Below are 20,544 nucleotides of genomic sequence, written 5' to 3'. Positions count from 1 at the left end.
GCCTCCTGAAGCTTGAATCCCTGGTTTGGTGATGCTTTCGAAGCAGCTGGTCCCGGCTGTACCCAACGATCTTCTAGCTTAGGGAGACTTCGCTTCTCCCAGAAGGCACCTGGAATATGCAAATTAGCCTCCTGAAGCTTGAATCCCTGGTTTGGTGATGCTTTCGAAGCAGCTGGTCCCGGCTGTACCCAACGATCTTCTAGCTTAGGGAGACTTCGCTTCTCCCAGAAGGCACCTGGAATATGCAAATTAGCCTCCTGAAGCTTGAATCCCTGGTTTGGTGATGCTTTCGAAGCAGCTGGTCCCGGCTGTACCCAACGATCTTCTAGCTTAGGGAGACTTCGCTTCTCCCAGAAGGCACCTGGAATATGCAAATTAGCCTCCTGAAGCTTGAATCCCTGGTTTGGTGATGCTTTCGAAGCAGCTGGTCCCGGCTGTACCCAACGATCTTCTAGCTTAGGGAGACTTCGCTTCTCCCAGAAGGCACCTGGAATATGCAAATTAGCCTCCTGAAGCTTGAATCCCTGGTAGTAGAAGATTACTTCACATTACTTGGCCAATTTAGTTAAATCTGTGTGGAATATCTCTGGTGCTGAAATATATGTTGTGAAATGCTTCTATTTGCTAAGTTTTTGCCTTTTGATAAATACATTTCTATTTGTTTTGTGGTTTTTGTGTGCAGAATACATTTTTGTTAACACATTCAATTTTGCTAACAGCAGTTAGTAACCCAGGCGAAGCCGGGTAGTACAGCTAGTAATAAATAAAGTTCTTCAATCCTTTGTTTCTGAACAGATTTAATGTAAATATGTAAGTCTAAGTTTGTAAATATATTAAAAAATCAGATAACATGAAAAGCTGATTTATTTTGGTTTCATTCAGTGTATATTTAGCAATAGGTTGTTTTTGCTGCCTTTTTAATGGTATTTCTTTAGACAAAAAGGATTATGGGCAAATGTTTGCTGATGAGCAAATTAAACTTTAACTTTTTTGCAGCTTATGTCACACTTTTTTGTGCTTTTTGAGGCAAGGGAGCTGTATGTTTGGTGTTTCGTCATGACTTCCTCTATGAAAAAATAATCGTAAAAAATTACTTATCTAAATTAAAAAATATGTAAAAATGTATATTTGTGAAGCAGGAATATGTATTAAAATACAGTATATGTTAGGCGCCGAGATCCCCCTGCTGCACAGAGGGAATCTCAAGCCATGTCTTCTGCGGTCTCCCATTTTTTCCCAGCCGCAGAAGATCCAGCTCAGCAGAGACATCAGTCCCAGCATCTTGCTCAGGCTATTGCTGTGTGTCTGGTTGCTGCTGCCTCCCCAGGCCCAGCTATAGCAACCAGCATTAGTGGTGGACAGATGCTCTTGGGACTTTTGGCCTTCTGAGCATGATCGTGAGAAGACCACTCATTGGTGGTTGGAGGTCACATGCCCAGGTTCTCCAGCAGCTCAGATTGGTCCTTTAGATAGGTCCCAGAAGACTGCTGCTAAAAAAGGATTGCACTGCCGCATGCTAGTATAACTGAAAATCGTGGTGTGTGTGTGTGCAGTGTGCTTGTCTCTGGTGCCAGCTGCTTATCATCCCCTACCCTCATGCTGTGAATGAGTCTGGGTGTTTGGAGAAAGGGACAGCACCTAATAGTGGCACACTACACAACTGATAGCGTCAGTTAGTGATGTTTGTCAGTGCGACGCCGCGCGCACTCTGTGCGCTAAATGCGCTAGTTAGCATGAGTTAGTATTGATCTCCAGTATGACGCCGCACACACTCAGTGCGCCAAATCTGTTAGTCTGCCTTGGTTAGTGGCAATTGCCAGTGCGATGCCGCGTGCACTCTGTGCACTAAATATATTCAGCGGTTCTGTGAAGTAACAGGGCTCACTGCAGTACACACCGGGTGACTGTTAACCCGTGTGTGTTCAGTACTCTTCTGCCATATAGTGTCCGCCATTTCCGAGCAACAGTTACCATCTCTGCACGATCGACCCTGGGTTGCAAAAGCACCTTATTGTTACTATTATATTTATTTGGTGCGTTCCGTCAACTTTAGCAGTATATCCAATATATTTTGATGCAGCACACCACATTTCAGCAGTGTAAGGCCTTTGGTATTATCCTCTTTCTAAATATTGGCTCCCTATCTCATTGTCAGATTTTGGCTTGTGTCATCTTTCAGGATGTCTTGAATTAATCAATTGAGCATATAACTTAATGTCTTTGCATTTATCTTATTTTTATCTTTTGTTTTTTTTTCTTTTGTTATCTTTTATATGTAGGGAGTTTGCAAATAAGGTACAAAATGAATTACTATCATGATCCTGATGTTTTCCTAATCAATTCTAAAAATCTGGCTGATGGTCATCTTCATAGAGTGTCAATTTTGAGAAAAGAGGATATTTTATTTGTGGAGGTATTATTACTGAAATATGCATTCCTTTTGTCTAAATATGTTGCATATTCCTTTTTATAGTCACTAACTCCTTATCTGCATGGTATGTTATTATGTTATTGCAAATTGAATGTACTATATGAATTAGTCATGATATTCTAGCTAGTTACCTTATTAAAAATAGAACCCCTCCTCCCCCAAAAAATAAGTACCTAGCAGTCTTTAGACACACTGGGTAGCTGTAATCAATCATCAATGGAACAGTTAGTAGGTGTTTGTGGACTGTACTAAATTAAAAACTGTAATCACTAGACTGTGTACACAGTATATAAAGAGCACTTAACCTAGTAGAGAGCAATCACATTACCCCCACTTTCATTTTTCACTTGGTACCCTTCAGACAAACATTGAAAAGAAAGGCGGTTTGATATACTTTTTTATTTTTGATCATTTAGCCTCTGTACACCAGTACAATGGATTTGAGACTAAATCATGAATAAGTTATTGGAAACCTAAAACCATCTTCACAATATTGTGTGGGTCCACTTTGAGCTGCCAAATAAGTCTTTGCTACACTGTGGATTTTGGAGTTTTCCCACCTATAAAGAATGGAGAGGTCTGTAATTTCTATTGTAGGTACACTTCAACTGTGAGAGACAGAATTTTAAAATAAAAAACAGAAAATCACATTGTATGATTCTTACATAATTAAATGGAATTTTATTGCATGAAATAAGTATTTGATCACCTACTAACCAGGAAGAAGCAGAACTTTAAGGTCTTCAAGTGGCCTAGCCAGTCTTCAGACCTAAACCCAATAAAAAATCTTTGGAGGGAGATGAAACTCAATGTTGCCCAGTGACAGCCCCTAAACCTGAAAGATCTGGAGAAGATCTGTTTGGAGTATTGGCCAAAATCCCTGCTGCTGTGTGTGCAAACTTGGTCAAGAACTATAGGAAATGTCTGACCTGTGTAATCACAAACAAAGTCTTCTGTACCAAATATTAAGTTCTGTTTTTAAATTGTATCAAATACTTATTTCATGCAATAGATTTTTTTTAAAAATCTGTCTCAGTTGAAGTGTCCCTACAATAAAAAATATAGACCTCTCCAGTCTCTGTAGGTGGGAAAACTTGGAAAATTGGCAGCGTATAAAATACTTATTTACCCCTCTGTATGAGGCATTAAAGAGGTGGTCTGAAACGAAAGATAAATTTAATCCTGAATGTCTATTAATTTAATGTAATAATCAAATTATTTTTCTAATATACTTCAACTAAAAAGTCGCTTTCATTTTCTCCGTACTTTATCTTCCTGCTTTTTTTAATTTTCATTCCTTTGAGGTTTTATTTCAAAATCCCCACTGCATGCTGGGGTGCTCATAGAGGATGTCATCAAGAGGCTTGAGCTGCAGTCACTGCTGTAGGTGCTTTACTCACCCTAAAATGAAGCTTCATTAGGGATGTCCATTTCAAGGACTGAGCTAGTCCCAGCTCTAAGAATGTGTTGGTTATCAATTATGATGCATGATCAGTAAGCACTCCCTTTTGCTGTGATATATTCCTTTGAATGTGCAGTGGCAGTGTGCTCCCTGTCTGGCACTGATGAGAAATGATGAAAAGGAGAGAACATGGCAAGAAAGGAGAGCAGAGACTATCCCAGATGAAAAACAAACATCACTGATAATATCCCATTTCAGGACAGTAATGAGTGTTTCGATGGCTGGTGTGGTCTTTGCTCTCCCTGTGTTATTTGTGATGTGTTATCTTCTTGTTATTGTGCATTGACAGTGCACTCTCTTGCCAACTCGTCACTTATAAGTGACCACAACTTAATCCTGCAATGCTACATTTGAGTCTTCAGTATGCATTGGAAATTCTCGAACAAAATGTTTTCAGAATGAAAGTAAGAAAAAATAAGCTAGGAGATAGAGTAGAGAGAGAACTTTAGGGAATTTTTAATTGAAGTATATAGAAAAACGATTAGATTATTACATTAAATAAATTAAATTCAACTATTGTTTCAGCCTAACCATTTAAGCATCACACAAGAATCTAACCGTATTCATTATTCATAATGTAAAACAAAATTTGATTTATTAGACCACCTACTACAATTGCTCCATGGTCCAGTTTTGATGCTGACATGTTCATTGTATTCACTTTTGGCAAGTCACTGGGTTTAACATGGGCATTTTTATTGGTCTGCATCTACCTAGTCACATACAGGAAGCAATACAATTGTACTATGATGCGTCTATGGGATTGGACAGGATAGCTAATGCTATTTGACTGGGCATCAAGCCATTGGGCATCCAAAACCCTGTACTAACCCCCCCTGTACAATCCACAGGATCTGCCATTCTAGAGATGCACTGACCCAGTACTTGGCCATTGTGAAAGTCACTCAAATCTTTATGCTTTCTCATGTTTTAATACATTGCAGTAGTGACAGATGCCATTGTTAAAAAATATTTACTTGTATTCACTATACATAAACATACAGTATATATATATATATATATATATATATATATATATATATATATATATATTAACTTTATGTGATAACTACTGTAAAATTATTCATTATTATTATGCATTATTCTTGTTCTCAATGTTCTCTAGGTTAACCAATATACATCTGAACAATTCATTCTCAGCTCTGGCACAAAGTTCAATACAATCCATTCTCTTGTACTTGGTAAAATATCAGGTAAGCATATTTTTTTCTAAAGGATGACAGATGTCATATACTTTATCTCACTGATAGAAAAGTATGTCTGGTCTGGGAATTTAATTAAAATGTGACAATCAAGGGAGAAATGTACTTTTGTCAAGTTGAAACATCATCTCAAATAAGTACTTCCTTGCAGATGAGCAAGTGGGTTCTCGTCAACCTAATTTCACACTTATCTCCTCATTTTACAATCAGGCATCCTGGAACATGATATTTTCCGCTAAAGAGTGTTGATTTATAATACGTGATCACCGGTAGAGAAAAAGACTAAATTAGAATTCAAATAAATCAGAATGGTATCTAAAAAATCCACGCTCAGAAATTAATAAAAAACACTGTAAAAAATACATAAATATGCAGCAAAAAATTTCACTCTTATCTCCTCATTTTACAATCAAGCATCCTGGAACATGATATTTTCCTCTAAAGAGTGTTGATTTATAGCACGTGATCATCGGCAGAGAAAAATACAAAATTAGAATTCAAATAAACCAGAATGGAGTCTAAATGATAAACACACTCAGATTTAAATAAAACAGTGTAAAAAGTGCATAAATATGCAGAAAAAAGTACAAGAATTGAAAAAACTAAAGAAAGTGCAATTAGTTCTTTATTAAAAAAACGAATTTGGTGAAAAATTTCTGTCACAAATTCAAATTTTACAATGTATTGTAATTAAAATGTTTTAACTTCAAGTATTCCATAATTTGAAGAATCCATTAATCATTATGTCATAGCTTCCTTATTGTGATATATTTGGAGATTGTTGCTAATTATTCTATCACATTCAAACTTATCCTGATGATTTTAGCAAAACTTGTGTTATGTTCTGTATGTTTGAATAGAAAAAAAGCCTCGAGGTAAAGTTTGATTGTTAGAGCATGTAGTTACATAGTTACATAGTTATTAAGGTTGAAGGAAGACTATATGTCCATCTAGTTCAACCCATAGCCTAACCTAACATGCCCTAACATGTTGATCCAGAGGAAGGCAAAAAAAACCCATGTGGCAAAGAGTAAGCTCCACATTGGGGAAAAAAATTCCTTCCCGACTCCACATATGGCAATCAGACTAGTTCCCTGGATCAACGCCCTATCAAGGAATCTAGTGTATATACCCTGTAACATTATACTTTTCCAGAAAGGTATCCAGTCCCCTCTTAAATTTAAGTAATTAATCACTCATTACAACATCATACGGCAGAGAGTTCCATAGTCTCACTGCTCTTACAGTAAAGAATCCGCGTCTGTTATTATGCTTAAACCTCTTTTCCTCCAACCGCAGAGGATGCCCCCTTGTCCCTGTTTCAGGTCTATGATTAAAAAGATCATCAGAAAGGTCTTTGTACTGTCCCCTCATATATTTATACATTAAAATAAGATCACCCCTTAGTCTTCGTTTTTCCAAACTAAATAGCCCCAAGTGTAATAACCTATCTTGGTATTGCAGACCCCCCAGTCCTCTAATAACCTTGGTCGCTCTTCTCTGCACCCGCTCCAGTTCAGCTATGTCTTTCTTAAACACCGGAGACCAGAACTGTGCACAGTATTCTAAGTGTGGTCGAACTAGTGACTTGTATAGAGGTAAAATTATGTTCTCCTCATGAGCATCTATGCCTCTTTTAATCCATCCCATTATTTTATTTGCCTTTGTAGCGGCTACCTGACACTGGCCACTGAATTTAAGTTTGTCATCTACCCATACACCCAGGTCTTTTTCATTGACGGTTTTGCCCAGAGTTTTAGAATTAAGCACATAATTATACATCTTATTACTTCTACCCAAGTGCATGACCTTACATTTATCCCCATTAAAGCTCATTTGCCATTTATCAGCCAAAGCTTCTAGTTTACATAAATCATCCTGTAATATAAAATTGTCCTCCTCTGTATTGATTACCCTGCAGAGTTTAGTGTCATCTGCAAATATTGAAATTCTACTCTGAATGCCCCCTACAAGGTCATTAATAAATATGTTAAAAAGAAGAGGGCCCAATACTGACCCCTGTGGTACCCCACTGCTAACCGCTACCCAGTCCGAGTGTGCTCCATTAATAACCACCCTTTGTTTCCTATCCCTGAGCCAGCTCTCAACCCACTTGCACATATTTTCCCCTATCCCCATTCTCATTTTATGTATCAACCTTTTGTGTGGCACCGTATCAAAAGCTTTTGAAAAGTCCATATACACTACATCCACTGGGTTCCCTTGGTCCAATCCGGAACTTACCTCTTCATAGAAACTGATCAAATTAGTCTGACATGAACGGTCCCTAGTAAACCCGTGCTGATACTGGGTCATGAGGTTATTCCTCTTCAGATACTCCAGTATAGCGTCCCTTAGAATGCCCTCCAGGATTTTACCCACAGTAGAGGTTAAGCTTACTGGCCTATAATTTCCGAGTTCAGTTTTTGTTCCCTTTTTGAATATTGGCACCACATTTGCTATACGCCAGTCCTGTGGCACAGACCCTGTTATTATGGAGTCTTTAAAGATTAAAAATAATGGTCTATCAATGACTGTACTTAATTCCTGCAGTACTCGAGGGTGTATCCCATCCGGGCCCGGAGATTTGTCAATTTTAGTGATTTTTAGACGCCGCCGCACTTCCTACTGGGTTAAGCAGGTGACATTTAATTGGGAATTTTTATCACTAGACATTTTGTCTGCCATGGGATTTTCTTGTGTAAATACTGATGAAAAAAAGTCATTTAGCATATTGGCTTTTTCCTCATCCACCATCTCACCCAGACTATTTTTAAGGGGGCCAACACTATCATTTTTTAGTTTCTTACTATTTATGTAGTTAAAGAATATTTTAGGATTATTTTTACTCTCTCTGGCAATGAGTCTCTCTGTCTCAATCTTTGCTGCCTTGATTTGCTTTTTACAGAATTTATTTAATTTTCTGTATTTATTTAATGCCTCCTCACTACCTACTTCCTTTAATTCTCTAAATGCTTTCTTTTTGTCACTTATTGCGCCCCTTACAGCTCTATTTAGCCATATTGGTTTCCTCCTATTTCTAGTATGTTTATTCCCATACGGTATATACTGTGCACAGGTCCTATCCAGGATGCTAATAAACGTCTCCCATTTTCTTTGTGTATTTTTGTGTCTCAGGATATCGTCCCAGTTAATTGCACCAAGATCCTCTCTCATCCGTTGGAAGTTTGCCCCCCTGAAGTTTAGTGTCCTTGTAACCCCTCTACTACACATCTTTTTAAAGGATACATGAAAACTTATTATTTTGTGATCGCTATTTCCCAAGTGACCCCCAACCCTTATATTTGATATGCGGTCTGGCCTGTTGGTTAATATTAGGTCTAGCAGTGCCCCCCTTCTTGTTGGGTCCTGAACCAGTTGTGAAAGGTAATTGTCTCTCATAATTGTCAAAAACCGATTACCTTTGCTGGAACTGCAGGTTTCTGTTCCCCAATCTATTTCAGGGTAGTTGAAGTCCCCCATAATAATGACTTCTCCTTGAGTCGCAGCTTCATCTATTTGCTTTACGAGGATATTCTCCATTGCTTCCATTATTTTTGGAGATTTATAACAAACCCCTATCAGTAATTTATTATTTTTTCCCCCTCCCCTTATCTCCACCCACAGGGATTCTACATTTTCATTAAATTCACCTATATTATCGCGCAGGATGGGTTTTAAGGATGATTTTACATATAGACACACCCCTCCCCCTCGCTTATCTGTACGGTCATTTCTGAACAGGCTATAGCCCTGCAAGTTAACAGCCCAGTCATGGCTCTCATCCAGCCACGTTTCAGATATCCCCACCATGTCATAATTATGCTCCAACAACATTAGTTCTAATTCGTCCATTTTGTTGGCGAGGCTTCTGGCATTAATATACATGCACTTTATGTTCCTCTCTGTACTTTTATTTCTTAAATTATTAACTGTTCTGACCCCACCCCCCATGCCACCGCCACCCCCAACTTCCTTATTTGTGCCCAGGTCTCTGTCTGCACTATCTTCCCCTCCTATAAAATGAATACCCTCCCCCCCAATTCCTAGTTTAAACACTCCTCCAACCTTCTAGCCATTCTCTCCCCCAGCACAGCTGCACCCTCCCCATTGAGGTGCAGCCCGTCCCTAGCATAGAGCCTGTAGCCAACTGAGAAGTCGGCCCAGTTCTGCAGGAACCCAAACCCCGCTTTTCTACACCAATTCTTGAGCCACTTATTAACCTCCCTAATCTCCCGTTGCCTCTCTGGCGTGGCACGTGGTACCGGCAGTATTTCGGAAAATACCACGTTGGAGGTCCTTGCTTTCAGCTTGCAGCCTAATTCCCTGAAATCATCTTTAAGGACCTTCCACCTACCTCTAACTTTGTCATTTGTGCCAATGTGCACCATGACCGCTGGGTCCTCACCAGCCCCTCCCAATAATCTGTCCACCCGATCAGCGATGTGTCGGACTCGAGTGCCAGGTAGGCAGCACACTGTTCGACAATCCCTGTCTTTGTGACAGATTGCCCTATCTGTTCCCCTAATAATTGAGTCGCCCACTACCAGCACCTGTCTGGCCTGCCCTGCTCTCCTATTTCCCTCCTTACTGGAGCAGTCACTCCTCCGGCTTTCAGAGGACATGCCTGGCTGCAGCAGTGCTACCCCTGTACTGGCACCCCCCTCATCTGCCAACTTAGCAAACCTATTGGGGTGTTCCAGATCAGGACTAGCCTCCCTGGCACTCTTCCCTCTACCCCGCTTCCTAACTGTCACCCAGCTTGCTACTTCATTGTCCTGCAGCTCCATCCCACCATCTCCCCCCTCATCTGTCCCATTGAGCGTCTGCTCCGTGAGCAGAAGACTCCTCTCCATATTGTCTATGGATCTCAGTGTTGCCAGCTGCACATTTAGAGTCAGAATCTGGGTTTCCAAATGCACAACGTTCTCACATCTCGCACAGCAGTATGCACCCTCGATCGGCTGCTCAAGGATTGCATACATGTGGCAAGATGTGCACTGGATGGCATTAACAAGAGTGGAGCACATTTCCTAATGGGGATTGCACCAGACAGAACAGTTCAATAAAAAAAAATAATAAATACAAAATATTAATAAAAATCAGACAGCAATTCAGTAATTCCTCCCTTGGAAACTCCCTGACTCCAAAGTCACTGAATCACAAGTCACACTTACCGCCGTCCACACTTACACTCTGGTCACACTCAGCTCGCTCACACTCGCTCTGCTGAAGATTTATAGATTTTTTTTTTTTCCTAGCTCCCCTCAACAGCAATCAACTTTGCTGTTCAAATGCACTTCCAAAAAAGGACTTGAGCCCCAAACAGCTGTCCCTTATAAACCCTTAACTATGAGCCCCCACCCTAAGTTAACCCCTTATGAATATAGCTACTCCCAATTCAGCAACTCACACCAATTCACACAGGTATTTGTTAAAGGCTTTCCAAATACCTCTTCACTGAATCACAAGTCACACTTACCGCCGTCCACACTTACGCTCAGGCCACACTCAGCTCGCTCACACTCACTCTGCTGAAGATTTATAGATTTTTTTTTTCCTAGTTCCCCTCAACAGCAATCAACCTTGCTGTTCAAATGCACTTCCAAAAATGTAATTGAAATAAAATCTTACATTTCCTCTCTGTAAAATCCCATAGAAAATAAGGGATGCACTCCACTTTAAAATGGCATGAGAATTCTGTTAAGCTTTAGTAATATATATTAATAGGGAATGACAACTTTATTTTAACAGATGGGTTAAAAACAGGATTTTATGGCACGTACTAACATATAACTATTGCAGGACCTCATCCTGCACCTATTATAGACTTCACAGCTCGGCTATATCTTGTACATGAGAGAGTCATTTTCCAATTGGAGGAGATTTATAGACAGATCTGGTGCATGAAAGCTGCACTATTCAGCCAGTGAGGAATACTGCATTAACAAGCAGACAGTGCACCATGAAGGAGGGGTTTGTTGCTGTACCTATGTTACTTCTATATTAGTATTACAAAATTACGCTCCCAACACATATGTTAAAATTAAGTTAAAGAGGATAATCCCTTTAAATGAATTATTTAATAATTAGTATTTTATTGTGATACAGAATTGGTCCAACTGCTGGGTTTCTAATAGCCACGAGAACAAATGAGTTATTTGTTGTCAATTTTTATCCAACATGATATAATCTTTGTACATGCACTTTGCTTGCCATAAGTACTAAAATTTTACTTGGCTTACAATGATCCACCTATATACTGTTAGAGGCTGAGACTTCCCTGCCAGGTGGGATATATTGCAGGCACTGTTTGTTGCTCTGGTGTCCCATTCACAGTCCGGCCACTGGGTCTGCTGCTTAGCACAGACATTGGTCCCAGCATCTTGCTCAGACTCCTGTTAAACATGTGGTTACTGCTGGCTCTCCAGCTAAAGTTTATGTTAACCAGTGGTATACAGAGGCAGCTCCACTCCTGGTGTCTAAGTCCAGAAATCACCTTACTGGGCATGTCCGTGATGTGGAGCCATGCCATTGGTGCTCGGATGCTTTCTACTCTGGTGATGTGGCAGCTCTGGATTGGCCACGGATGATGCCCCGTTCGACTGGGTGTGTGTTTGGGGTGGAGCCTGGTGCATAAAGGGCTTTCAGCGAAGCACACAGGCGTGTTAGTGTCACTTGTGTTCGGTGTGTGTGGATATCTTACCGCTCTGTCTGTGCATTTAGCGTGGTTAGCACTGTATCTGCTACCAGTGGGACATCAGTGATCTGTGTCTGCATGTGTTCAGTGCTTGGCCTATGCCACTAGAATTCCGGTACCTCCAGAGAGGAGATTGGCTGTTTGAGTTCAGGGCTGGCATCCAGCCATTAAAATTCCGGCTCCTCCGGAGAGGAGGTTTGCTGCGTGTTCTTCCTGACTGTGAGTTTTTGCTATCTGTTCCATCCCATTTGTATGCTATACTTCCCTGTGGGATTATCAGGGTATTGCACCACAGAGCAAGTTCAACCCACGTGTTCTTTCAGTGGTTTAAACTGGGTATTGCACACTTCCTATTTCCCTGTACCCCTTGGTGGTTAGCTGAGCTGGTACTTACCTTCCCTGTACCCCTCAGTGGTTAGCTGAGCTGATACTTACCATCCCTGTACCCCTCGGTGGTTAGCTGAGCTGGCAGAGAGATCCAACAAAATTAGCATGGAGTAGTGACCATTAGATTTAGCTGTTAATAGGTCATTGGAGACTTTAGTGAGGGCAGTTTCAGTAGAGTGTAAAGAGCGGAAACCAGATTGAAGAGGGTCGAGAAGAGAGTTCTCTGAGAGATAGCGAATAAGACGGGAGTGGACCAGGCGTTCGAGGAGTTTAGAGATGAAGGAAAGATTAGAGACAGGTCTATAATTAGCGGCACAGTTTTGATCGAGGGATGGTTTTTTAAGTCATGGATGTATGATGGCATGCTTAAATGAGGATGAAAAAATACTGGAAGTGAGAGAAAGGTTGAATATTTTTGTTAGGTGAGAGGTGACAGCTGGGGAAAGGGACTGGAGGAGATGTGATGGAATGGGGTCACTGGTGCAAGTGGTTGGGTGAGAAGATGCAAGGAGCCTGATTACTTCTTCTTCTGTAACTGGTTCAAAGTCAGAGAGTGAACTAGATGTAGTAGGGGAGGGAGGACAGTGAATGGTATGAAGAGATTGGGAGATTATTTCCTATCGAATGTGGTCAATTTTTTCTTTGAAGTAATTGGCCAGATCGTCAGTGTGGAGATCTGTGGTTGGGGCCTGCACTCTTGGGTTGAGTAGGGACTGGAAAGTGTCAAAGAGATGTTTAGGGTTATTGGACAGTGAGGTGATGAGGGTGTTGAAATAGGTTTGTTTGGAGAGGTGAAGGGCAGAGTTGTATGTTTTTAGCATGAACTTATAATGGATGAAATCTTCAGGTAGATTAGATTTTCTCCACAGACGTTCGGCGCACCTGGAACACCGCTGCAGGAAATGTGTTTGCAGCGTGTGCCACGGTTGTTGCCGTCTGTGCTGAGTTGTTTAATGTATAGGAGGTGCAGCTTCATCCAGGGCACTTTGCAGGGTTTCATTGTAATGCTTCAGAGCAGAATCAGGACATGAGATGGAGGAGATTGGGGCCAATGAGGACTGCAAGTTCTTCATAAGTTTCTGGGTGTTATTAGCCTGCATGTTTCTATAAGTGTGGAAAGTGGGGGTGACCTGAGCGGGATGGCAGTTCTTGATAGAGAATGAAAGAAGGTTGTGGTCAGAGAGCGGGAGAGGGGAGTTTGTGAAATCATCCACTGAGCAAAGCCGCGAGAAGACTAAGTCGAGGGAGTTTCCATCTTCATGCGTTGGAGAGTTAGTATGCTGCGAGAGGCCGAAAGAGGAAGTTAGAGATAAAAGGTGAGAAGCAGATGGGGAGAGGGGAGAAGCAATGGGGATGTTGAAATCACCCATGATGAGGGTGGGGGTGTCACAGGAGAGAAAGTGTGGAAGCCAGGTGGCAAAGTAATCCAGGAACTGATGAGAGGGGCCGGGAGGACGATACACCACCGCCACTCGCATGGAGAAGGGGATGTAGAGTCTGACAGCATGGACCTCAAAGGAAGGGCAGACAAGTGAGGGTACTTGGGGGATAACTTGGAAGGTACATTTGGAAAGTAGTGAATATTAATTTATCTTTAATACCGAGCACAGTGTTAGCCACAGCCACCATCTTCTTGCAGCTGCCGGACGTACGCGTGTGTTTGCTACTGAAGGCAATGAATATTCATTGCTCTCCACTCCCAGAGGAATGAAATGTAGTGAATATTCATTCCCTTTAGTAGCGGCACATGGGAAAGCCTGTCAGCTGCAGCAAGCCAGCAGTTGCAGCTAAAACTGTTCGCAACTGAAGAGCAATGAATATTAACTGTGCTCCACGCACATAGTCCCGGTGTGGAGAGCAGTGAGTATTTAGGCAGCTTGTAAGAAGCCCATGATGTCACTGACATGCGCTACTCACTAGCGTAAAGCAGCTGCTGGCATTGCAACAGGATGCTGCGAAGGAGTGCAGGATGGTAGGTATAATAGTTTATGTTTTTTTTGTTTTCCAATGGGTTTTCTACATACCAGTATGGGGATGGTGACCAATCATACCATGATAAGGCCATGCTTACCACAACAGAGATGGGGTCCCTGCATACCAGGATAACCATGGTGGCATGTATGCCAGAATGGAGATTGGAGCTCTGCATACCAGGATAAGGATAGGGCCATGCATACTAGGATGGAGATAAGGTCCCTGCATATCAGGATAGGATTGACGGGGCCATTCACCATGCAGACCAGGATGGGGGCCAATCATATGAGGATAAGGATGGGGCCATGCATACCAGGATAGGGATGAGGGTCCATTCCTACCAGGCTAGGGATGAGGGTGCCATACATTCCAGGATAGCGATAAGATGGCCATGCATACCATAATAGGGATGAGGGGACCATGCATACCAAGATGGGGATGAGGGGTCTCTGCATACCAGGATGGCGATGAGGGGGTCTTGCATACCAGGAAGGGGATGAGGGGGCCATGCATACCAGGATGGTGATGAGGGGGGCCATGCTTACCTGGAAAGGAATAAGGGGACCATGCATACAAGGATGGGGATGAGGTGGCCGTGCATGCCAGAATAGGGATGAGGGGGCCATGCAAACCAGAATGAAGAGGCCATGCATACCAGAATAAGCATGAGGGTGCCATGCATGCGAGGATGGGAATAAGGGGACCATATATACTGTACCTGGGTAGGGGATATTAAGTACTGAATTTACACACATTTTTTGCTTCAATTTTTTTCTAATTTCCTACTATAAAACCAAGGTGCATGTTTTGGTCCCGTTTGTCTTATCGTCCGAAAAATACAGTACTTTGGATGATATTGGTGTTGAATAGCTCAACTAATTTGTTTTGTAGAAGTCCCTTTATTTAATATCAAATATTATCTTAAAGATAATCTAATCATTGATTTACGCTGCATGAACCAAGGGCAACATGGATCAAAGGCCAGAATTCTATAGCATTTCAGAAAAAAATTTTTTAAAGTCATCCAGGAACGATGTGAAAGCAATAAGTAATCCAGGAGGGATGTCACCATATGTTTCTTCTTATCCCCACTCCCTTCGATTAGAAAGCTCCTCCTTAGACTCACACAAAAAGACCTGTCATTTTACTGGAGTGGAGTTATAAGAAGCCTCCAGTTGCCTGCCTCATGAACTAATCATCCTAGTTTCAATGTCCATGGCTGTATTTTAAAAGGTTTTTTGTTATATGTCATGTCATTTCCACACAAAATATACATTATTATATTAACAAAGCCAGTCTCCCGATTTAGGCTGCCATTGCTTGGGCACCATGATTCAGTTGTCAATTTCCAAAAGCAAAGTGAGGAACATGCAATAATAAATTATTTTTGGAAGGAGAAAAAGTTTTTTAATTTTTTGCATAAAAAATTTTGTATATCGAAAAACAGAAAGATTCTATAATGTTTGTACTTGTGATACTTAAGTCACACTTTAATAGGCACCACAAAAAGCATCCATGAGTGCATTGTAAGCTAAGAAAACATGCTTTAACCATTGTATTAAATCTGTCTAGTAAGTGTTTTGTTGAAGTAACATGTGCTATGTTATAACTAACTCGAGCAAAGGTTTAAGGGTAAAACATTCCCTTGACAATGTGTTCCAAGACTGTCAATTTAATTGCATTTGAAATTTGAAGAAACAAGAAGAAACATGTTCAACAAGAATATCACTGTTGTGGTGGCAAATATTTAATTACACTTAGTCACAACAATCAATATTAATGTAACACTAGAATTAAAAGAGAAAATATGCTTTAACTTCATGAAAATATTATACGTTAGGCAATAAATGCATAAAGTAGATATATTTTTTTACTGATGCCAAAAAACATAAATTCGGCACTCAGTAAATAATTGTCAAACCTATGAAGATAAAGTTGAGGCACACATAAATATCACCAGTAGGGTTGAGCGAAACGGGTCGTTCATTTTCAAAAGTCGCCGACTTTTGGCAAAGTCGGGTTTCATGAAACCCGATCCGACCCCTGTGCGGGGTCGGCCATGCGGTACGCGACTTTCGCGCCAAAGTCACGTTTCAATGACGCGAAAAGCGCCATTTCTCAGCCAATGAAGGTAAATGCAGAGTGTGGGCAGCGTGATGACATAGGTCCTGGTCCCCACCATCTTAGAGAAGGGCATTGCAGTGATTGGCTTGCTGTCTGCGGCGTCACAGGGGCTATAAAGGGGCGTTCCCGCCGACCGCCATGTTACTGCTGCTGATCTGAGCTTAGGGAGAGGTTGCTGCCGCTTCGTCAGAAGCAGGGATAGCGTTAGGCAGGGTCCATTAACCACCAAACCGCTTGTGCTGTACCGATTTCCACTGCCCAACACCACCTTCGGTGTGCAGGGACAGTGGAAGCTACATTTTTTTTTTTCCCTCAGCGCTGTAGCTCATTGGGCTGCCCTAGAAGGCTCCCTGATAGCTGCATTGCTGTGTGTACGCCGCTGTGCAAACCAACTGCTTTTTTCAAAGCACAAATCCTCTTGTTCCTTCCTTTCTGCACAGCTATCTTTTTGGTTTGTACACACTTTTTATTTAATTTGTGCATCAGTCCACTCCTTATTGCTGCCTGCCATACCTGGCTGAGATTACTGCAGGGAGATAGTAATTGAAGGACACTCCCTGTTTTTTTTTTTTTTTTGTGGGAGATTAAGATTGACATTTCTGCTAGAGTGCCATCCCTGTCTGTGTCATCTCTCACTCAGTGGGCCATAGAAAGCCTATTTATTTTTTTGCTTGATTTGGGTTATAAAATCTACCTGAAAAAATCACTACATCAATCAGTGGGAGAAAAATATTGGCCTCAGGGCTTGTGTGCCACTCTTGACTCCTGTGTGCATCATCACTCACTCAGTGGGCCATAGAAAGCCTATTTATTTTTTTGCTTGATTTTGGTTCTAAAATCTACCTGAAAAAATCACTACATCAATCAGTGGGAGAAAAATATTGGCCTCAGGGCTTGTGTGCCACTCCTGACTCCTGTGTGCATCATCACTCACTCAGTGGGCCATAGAAAGCCCATTTTTTTTTTTTTTTGCTTTATTTGGGTTCTAAATTCTACCTGAAAAAATCAATAAATCAATCAGTGGGAGATTAATATTGGCCTTTGGGCTTGTGTGCCAGTCCTAAGCGTGCCATCTCTCTCTCTCAGATAGTGGGCCATAGAAAGCCTATTTATTTTTTTTTTTTTTAATGGGTTTATAAATTTTCCCTGGAAAAAAAAAAAAAAGTGGGAGATTAATATTGGCCTCTGGGCTTGTGTGCCAGTCCTGAGCGCGCCATCTCTCTCACAAATAGTGGGCCATAGAAAGCCTATTTATTTTTTTTTTTTTGGTTTTATAAATTCTCCCTTAAAAAAAAGGTAGATTAATATTGGCCTTTGGGCTTGTGTGCCAGTCCTAAGCGTGCCATCTCTCTCTGTCTCTCAGATAGTGGGCCATAGAAAGCCTATTTATTATTTTTTTTATTGGGTTTATAAATTTTCCCTGGAACAAAAAAAAAAAAGTGGGAGATAAATATTGGCCTCTGGGCTTGTGTGCCACTCCTGACTCCTGTGTGTGTCATCTCTCACTCAGTGGGCCATAGAAAGCCTTTTTTTGTTTTATTTGTTTTCTAAATTCTCCCTGAAAAAATCATTTTATTTTCTTTGGTTTCTAAATTCTTCCTGAAAAAATCATTTTATTCTATTTTTTTTTTCCTAAAGTCTCCCTGAAAAAAAAAAACAAAAAAAACAAATCAGTGGGAGATTAATATTGCCCTTTCTGCTTGTGTGCCAGTCTTGACTCCTGGGTGTGCCATCTCTCTCTCTCTCTCTCTCCAATTGTGGGCCATAGAAAGCCTATTATTTTTTTAGCTTGATTTGGGTTCCAAAATCTACCTGAAAAAATCACTACATCAATCAGTGGGAGATAAATATTGGCCTCTGGGCTTGTGTGCCACTCCTGACTCCTGTGTGCGTCATCTCTCACTCAGTGGGCCATAGAAAGCCTTTTTTTGTTTTATTTGTTTTCTAAATTCTCCCTGAAAAAATAATTTTATTTTCTTTGGTTTCTAAATTCTTCCTGAAAAAATCATTTTATTCTATTTTTTTTTTCCTAAAGTCTCCCTGAAAAAAAGAACAAAAAAAAAACAAATCAGTGGGAGATTAATATTGCCCTTTCTGCTTGTGTGCCAGTCTTGACTCCTGGGTGTGCCATCTCTCTCTCTCTCTCTCCAATTGTGGGCCATAGAAAGCCTATTATTTTTTTAGCTTGATTTGGGTTCCAAAATCTACCTGAAAAAATCACTACATCAATCAGTGGGAGATAAATATTGGCCTCAGGGCTTGTGTGCCACTCTTGACTCCTGTGTGCATCATCACTCACTCAGTGGGCCATAGAAAGCCTATTTATTTTTTTGCTTGATTTTGGTTCTAAAATCTACCTGAAAAAATCACTACATCAATCAGTGGGAGAAAAATATTGGCCTCAGGGCTTGTGTGCCACTCCTGACTCCTGTGTGCATCATCACTCACTCAGTGGGCCATAGAAAGCCCTTTTTTTTTTTTTTTTGCTTTATTTGGGTTCTAAATTCTACCTGAAAAAATCAATAAATCAATCAGTGGGAGATTAATATTGGCCTTTGGGCTTGTGTGCCAGTCCTAAGCGTGCCATCTCTCTCTCTCAGATAGTGGGCCATAGAAAGCCTATTTATTATTTTTTTTTTTAATGGGTTTATAAATTTTCCCTGGGAAAAAAAAAAAAAGTGGGAGATTAATATTGGCCTCTGGGCTTGTGTGCCAGTCCTGAGCGTGCCATCTCTCTCACAAATAGTGGGCCATAGAAAGCCTATTTATTTATTTTTTTTTGGTTTTATAAATTCTCCCTTAAAAAAAAAGGGAGATTAATATTGGCCTTTGGGCTTGTGTGCCAGTCCTAAGCGTGCCATCTCTCTCTCAGATAGTGGGCCATAGAAAGCCTATTTATTTATTTATTTTTTTAATGGGTTTATAAATTTTCCCTGGAAAAAAAAAAAAAAAGTGGGAGATTAATATTGGCCTCTGGGCTTGTGTGCCAGTCCTGAGCGTGCCATCTCTCTCACAAATAGTGGGCCATAGAAAGCCTATTTATTTTATTTTTTTTGGTTTTATAAATTCTCCCTTAAAAAAAAAGGGAGATTAATATTGGCCTTTGGGCTTGTGTGCCAGTCCTAAGCGTGCCATCTCTCTCTGTCTCTCAGATAGTGGGCCATAGAAAGCCTATTTATTATTTTTTTTAATGGGTTTATAAATTTTCCCTGGAACAAAAAAAAAAAAGTGGGAGATAAATATTGGCCTCTGGGCTTGTGTGCCACTCCTGACTCCTGTGTGCGTCATCTCTCACTCAGTGGGCCATAGAAAGCCTTTTTTTGTTTTATTTGTTTTCTAAATTCTCCCTGAAAAAATCATTTTATTTTCTTTGGCTTCTAAATTCTTCCTGAAAAAATCATTTTATTCTATTATTTTTTTTCCTAAACTCTCCCTTAAAAAAAAAAAAAAATCAAATCAGTGGGAGATTAATATTTACATTTGTGCTTCAGTGACAGTCCTGCGTGTGTGGCATCTCTCTCATTTGTTGCCACCAACAACAGAGTGTGTAACATTGTGCCTGATTTTCGTTGTGGTCTCACTCACCTGTAAAGGGGTAGCTAAATCATACTGAAGTTATAGCTCACCGTGTAATTTGTGTGACAGCAACAAATACCGTTAGTTTGTTTACGTTTTTAAAACAATGAGGAAGTATGGTGGAAGAGGTCGTGGCCGGGGGCGTTCATTGTCAGCTGGTAATGAGGGTAGTGGTAGTGGTGGAGCATCAGCTGGTCGTGGGAAAAAAAATATTGCACCTAAGTCTGGAGCTGTGGAGCCAGGTTCGTCGTCTGGCTACACAAGGCCTCGAACGCTCCCTTTTCTGGGAGTAGGAAAACCGCTTTTAAAGCCGGAGCAGCAAGAGCAAGTTTTGGCTTATCTTGCTGACTCAGCCTCTAGCTCTTTTGCCTCCTCTCGTGAAACTGGTAAATGTCAAAGCAGCGCGTCGTTAGTGGATGTTCACGGTCAGGGACAAGTCGCTTCCTTGTCCTCTTCAGCAAAAACAACAACAGAGAAGAATGCAGCAGGCGACACAACGGGTTACTCCATGGAGCTCTTTACACATACCGTCCCTGGCTTAGAAAGTGAAGCAGTTAACAGTCCATGCCCATTACAAGTTGAATCTGACATGGAGTGCACTGATGCACAGCCACAGCCAGACTACTATGCTGGTCCTTTGACTCAGACCACAACATTGCCCTCGCAG

The 20,544-nt window shown here is 41.0% G+C and overlaps 1 protein-coding gene across 1 annotated transcript in view; it reads left to right on the top strand.

The window, feature by feature from the left end:
- Positions 1–20,544, top strand: part of CNTNAP4 (contactin associated protein family member 4) — an 820,352-nt gene that overhangs the window by 752,464 nt on the left and 47,344 nt on the right. Inside the window, exons 20-21 of the mRNA XM_069762123.1 lie at positions 2,280–2,413; positions 5,020–5,107. Of these exons, the coding sequence (XP_069618224.1) occupies positions 2,280–2,413; positions 5,020–5,107 (222 nt within the window). The remainder of the gene's footprint in view (positions 1–2,279; positions 2,414–5,019; positions 5,108–20,544) is intronic.

The sequence above is a fragment of the Ranitomeya imitator genome, chromosome 1 (genome assembly GCF_032444005.1).
Source record: "Ranitomeya imitator isolate aRanImi1 chromosome 1, aRanImi1.pri, whole genome shotgun sequence".
Lineage (NCBI taxonomy): Eukaryota > Metazoa > Chordata > Amphibia > Anura > Dendrobatidae > Ranitomeya > Ranitomeya imitator.
This window is presented reverse-complemented; position numbering and strand designations above follow the sequence as displayed.